The following is a 5052-nucleotide window of genomic DNA, read 5'->3' as shown; positions in this document are numbered from 1 at the left end:
TGGTAGCAACCTGTGCTGCTGTGGGGACTTGAAGTCTATAGGAACGACACAAAATCTGCTCCTTTGGTGTTTGTCTCTGGACGTGTATGTGGTTGGTTATAGGTGAATGCTCCATGACCACTTTTGCACTTCTGAAGCATATATGACATACTGTAAGTAGGAGATCATTCACTTGTACAGGCATCTCACTTGTACAGATTTTCCGTCTTTTTGAAGGGTCTACAATTTGTACTTTAAGGTTTCTCAGCCCATTTCTCAGCATACGGCCAAAGGGTCTATGAGGCTACAAAATGGGTGTGAAAACACTTCACATTTCATGGAAGTGTTGTGTGGTTTGAATGGTTAATGCATGCATATGCATATCCAGAGCTTCACATCAAAAGCACTTGCATAGTGTTTGTGCATAAATACAGGTTCCTACGACTCTACAGACAGGTAGTATCACATTATTTCTTATTCCCCTGCTTCCCTGTGGGTTTTGTAGGTAACAGTAGTAAAAAAATAAAGTGATTTTCTATTTTTATAGGGGCTCTGCAGTTAACACTCGTTGCCCGTCAGACTCCTTTTCATGTTTGGCAGCTCTACAGAACTTGGGTTGTGTGACTAAATTGTGCTCCTATGAAGTGTGCCATTAAAACAGGAATGGTTGTTCAACAGCTTAAGGATTCCTAGGATCAGGTACTTAAGGTGAACTTAAAAAAACCACTGGAACACCTACTCACATAGGTTAAAAGAAACCAACGATCTCCCACTCCTCTGAGCTTCCCCTCTCATCCTGTGTAATAGGTGTATTAAAAGTCAGTCTGTTGTTCAGCCTACACTTTAAAGTGATGTAAGTGGCTGCAGCCAGCAAAAGAAGAGACTCCCAGATTAATGTATTTACTATAAACAATTCAGTTTTTACAAGTTATTCACAGTTATCTTGCTTTTATTTGAGCAAGAGTGATACTGACCTTCTGTCTTCCAGAAGAGAACAACTGATCTAATTGCAATATTTTCTTAATCGATTACTATATTGTGCCCTTGTTTCTACTGTTGAGGCAAGATGTTGAGAAACATTTTAGCCGAAACAATGTAAATATATATTGAGGATATACATGCATGCGCATGCACATACACACATAAATGTACAAGATTTCAAATACTCAAGTATAAGTGACTGTTTCACAGACTTGGTGCCCTAACCATTTTTAGTAGCTGTAATTTTAGCCTTCTGATCTCACCTGTTAAACATTAAAGTATTTTTAATTTAAACTCTTGTTATTACCCTGGGAGTTGATAATTGGGGTTTCTGAAGGGCTCGTCCCAGCAAACACATCAAACTCCTTTCCTCATTTGGAAGGCGATTCTTCTATCTGTTTTCCAGATTCACAATATAAATTAGAATGAGTACTGTTACTGGTGCATGATGGAAAATTTCATGCTTAGGAAATTAGGCTAATAAAGACCAAACATCGCTAACAAAAATTTAGTGAAGGAAAATAAGGAAATGCCTTTCGACCTGTGTATTGTGCTACAGCATCTCTCTCTGTACGGGCAGCACGGTTGTAGATACGCAGATTTTAATCTGGTCAAGATGAAACTAAAATACCATGGAGTAGAAGATTTGGCGTGCAACTGTTTGTGCTTCCATAGTAAGCACAGAAGTCAGCAGATTATAGGCGAAGGGTGCGACTGACGAAAGAAAACACGCCGAGGTATTTCATCAACTGTATCAGAGAGAATGAATGCTGTGCACTGCCACGGGGCCTTTCAGGAAGGGAAAACCGGAGTGCGATGACTAAAGAGCTAATCTGATTGCAGGTAATTCATTACTGTGATTAGTGCTATACGGTCTTTCCTCAGGGAAGAGGAAAGAAATGGATGAGACTTCCTCTTGCTGCTCCCCTTTGCTTGGGCCTGGCATCTGATGTCTCTGCCTTGTGATGAGTCGTGTTGCTCATCGCTAGCTCCCGAGCCAGCTCCGGAGCAAGAGAGCAAAACGTGACTGGTTGTAAAGTCAGGGAACGGGGCGGGGAGCCCGGTCAGACCTTGGTGCCCATCCCCTGGTAAATATTAAAGTATATGGTAAATATTAAAGTATGTACGTGTATGGAGTGAAGCACATCTCATCCAATGGTTCGTCCCATTGCTGGATGGGGGACCTGGGTCCATTGCACCCACAGCTGGCGCTGGTTCCAGCTCGTGGGCTATGGGTGTGCAGTACCGCTGCGCTAGAGCTTACGCGTAGATGTTGACGGATTTTGGTCCCTGTGGGGTTTCTCCTCTGGGGCCTGTTTTGCCTTTTTGCCTGAGTGCCCCGGCGGCACTGGGGAGAAGCTCTTCTTTCCCAGGGTCTACCAGCTCCTTCCTGGCTCAAGCAGAGCCTCTCTATAGCCTTAATAAAATCAACAGCTGTCTTGACACCAGTCGCAGTAAATACTGTTTGGTTTTCCCTACTGATTTCAGATGCTTACATGTATAATGTTACGTTTATATGTTTTAATAATCGCTGATGCCACCATTGGTTTGTCTTTTTGTGTCTTGTATGTCTTCAGAGTAAGCCCTCTTTTTCAAGGTGTCAAGATAAAAAAGCATTGACTTTAAGCAAAATGTTCCAGACTTAATTGGACATAATATCAGCAAATTGTGCAGATTTTCAAGTCTATCAAAATAAATGGGAGAAAGTGTAAAACTTGGACATTTATCCAGTAAGATGCGACGTTTTCTCTGTTAAAACTGGCAAATGTTGATAACTTGACAGAAACCTGAATTTAACTTCTCCATCCTACTTCTCTGAGAATTTAATCACATCTAGCTTGTTTTGGGGGATTGATAGTTATGACAAGTGTATCAAATTTCATGCCAGTGGTATCTTTTATGTTTCCTGAGAGAGGAGAAAATAGCAATTTTACCTTGTGCCCAGGAGTCACAGAGAGCAGAAATTGTAGGTACCTGCCACATTGAGTTTTTAAATAAAAATGAATTGCAGAGCAGCATATAGCAGAGATGAGGAAGGGAAGGGAGGAGGGAAAGGAGTGAGGCATAAACTGTAGAGGATCATTTATTGCATTTCCTTGGCTTTTAATCTAATGCAGCATTGCAGAGTTATGAATATGTATGATCTGCATTTTGTTCACATGTGAAGTGTCTGTGAAGATGTCTGCCTGTTTTTTTCAGGGGATTTATAGCCTTTTGTTTTTCTATCCAGAATTAAGGAACTTTGCAGAGATGATCTTTATATATGTATCTTGTGTAATTCCTGTTTCCATGCTGTAAATACTGAAAAGCAGAGGGTTTTTACTGGTTCCCCTTAAGTCTTATTTAGAGGAAAGTTAATCTTGTTGTAAATACTTACAGCTTTACTTTGAAACTTACTTCTAAAAGAAAAAACAAAGCCAAACAGTTTTGAAAGTTGAAATACAAGTTTTAAACTAGCAAAGCCACATCTATTTAGGAGAACTGTAGTCATGAGAGATACATAGCATCCAGTTCTGTGTTGCTCGGGGCAGATGTTGGGAGTACCAGAACTGGAAGACGGATCCATAGATTTCTACATATATTTTGCTGCCTTTATGTGGAGGGGGGGAAAAAGAAAAAAGCCCGCAAAAAACAAAGCCAAACAAACCAACAACAAACCAAACAAAGCCAACCTTTTCTAAATTATTATTAGGAGTATACACTGAAATGAATGATTTGGTATTACACTAGGATATCAGGCTTATGTTGAAGGCAGTAGAAGGGAGATGTGAGTCTGGTTTTACGTGTGATGCAAACTTAGGTGTGATTTTGGCAAGTCACAGTGGGACAAATTCTGTAAAAGAACCTAACTTTTGTGAAGACACCACAGTATGGGACCATATCTTTCAGGGAGCTCCGCACCCCATATGTTTATTTGGAAGATCTGGCACTGATTGTTGGTATCAAGTGCTTGAAAATCCGTCTTTGAACTCCAAAAATCTGATCCACGCCTCATTCCAAACAACGGAAATAGTTGCTCTGACTTGAGGTGATCAAGCCTGTGCTCTTTATCTCTGACCCTCACAGTAAATGAATTAACCACATTTCCTTTTTCCTACCTTATGTCTTATTTGCTTGGGTTTCATGGTTTCTTCTACATGTGTGCTTCTTACAGAAATGAGAAACTACCATAAACTGAATAACAATAATAATAAAGTCAAAGTCTGTTGCAGGGGAATTGGAGCTTTGGAGAACAGGCTAGGTCTGGGAGTAAATGCCACTTCTTGAATGTTTTGGGTTCCATATGAATTCATCCAAATAATGGCATAATAAAAAAGAACAGCACCAGGCAGCCTACGTCAGGACCCCACGCCTGGTTCCCTCACGACATGCTTGCGAGGCGTGCTGCAGTCTCTGGTCTACCCCCCCACTCGGACACCCGCGGTACCTCACCGCAGGTCACTCCTGCGGATCAGGGCTCGGGACTGCTGACTATTCGCCAGTCCCATGAATTAAGTGGTAGGTCTGAGAGTCGCGTCTTAGGCTAATCTAAATCAGTGTGTCATCAGGTGAAAGCAAGGGAGCAGTGGTGGTTTATGCCACCTTTGGAGCTGGTTTGGTGCTTACCAGCTTGTTTTGTTTAATGCTTTTTATTATAACATTGCTTTGTGTGACGTTACTTTACATTTTAACACAGCTTCATTCAGTGGAAGAGAAGCAGCATTAGTAACTTCTGCTCAACGTGGTGATGCACACAGATCTTGGGTATTTCATTCTGTCACTGCTGGCTTTCTACTTACTGCGTCGGCAATGCTGGTGTGACAGGAAAATGTGCTAATTAAGTCCTCTTTTTTTGTTATTTCAGGAAACCTACCGTATGAATATAAAATAGTGATTGCTGGGAATCATGAACTGACATTTGATAAGGAATTCATGGCAGACCTTGTTAAACAAGATTACTACCGCTTTCCCTCTGTGTCCAAATTGAAACCAGAGGACTTTGACAATGTTCAGTCGCTCCTGACAAATAGTATTTACTTACAAGATTCAGAGATAACAGTTAAAGGATTCCGAATATATGGTGCCCCGTGGTAAGTCTCAATTTAAACTTTC

The 5052-nt window shown here is 41.1% G+C and overlaps 1 protein-coding gene across 1 annotated transcript in view; it reads left to right on the top strand.

The window, feature by feature from the left end:
* Positions 1–4328: 4328 nt before the first annotated feature.
* The window catches only part of LOC104626696 (metallophosphoesterase MPPED2-like), a 48449-nt gene continuing 47725 nt past the window's right edge, over positions 4329–5052 (top strand). The window contains exons 1-2 of the mRNA XM_010294684.1: positions 4329–4458; positions 4805–5030. Coding sequence (XP_010292986.1) covers positions 4329–4458; positions 4805–5030 — 356 coding nt within the window. The remainder of the gene's footprint in view (positions 4459–4804; positions 5031–5052) is intronic.

The sequence above is a fragment of the Phaethon lepturus genome, unplaced genomic scaffold (assembly GCF_000687285.1).
Source record: "Phaethon lepturus isolate BGI_N335 unplaced genomic scaffold, ASM68728v1 scaffold1499, whole genome shotgun sequence".
Taxonomy (NCBI): Eukaryota; Metazoa; Chordata; class Aves; order Phaethontiformes; family Phaethontidae; genus Phaethon; species Phaethon lepturus.
The sequence above is the reverse complement of the archived record's forward strand: the minus strand, read 5'-3'. Positions and strand labels throughout refer to the sequence as shown.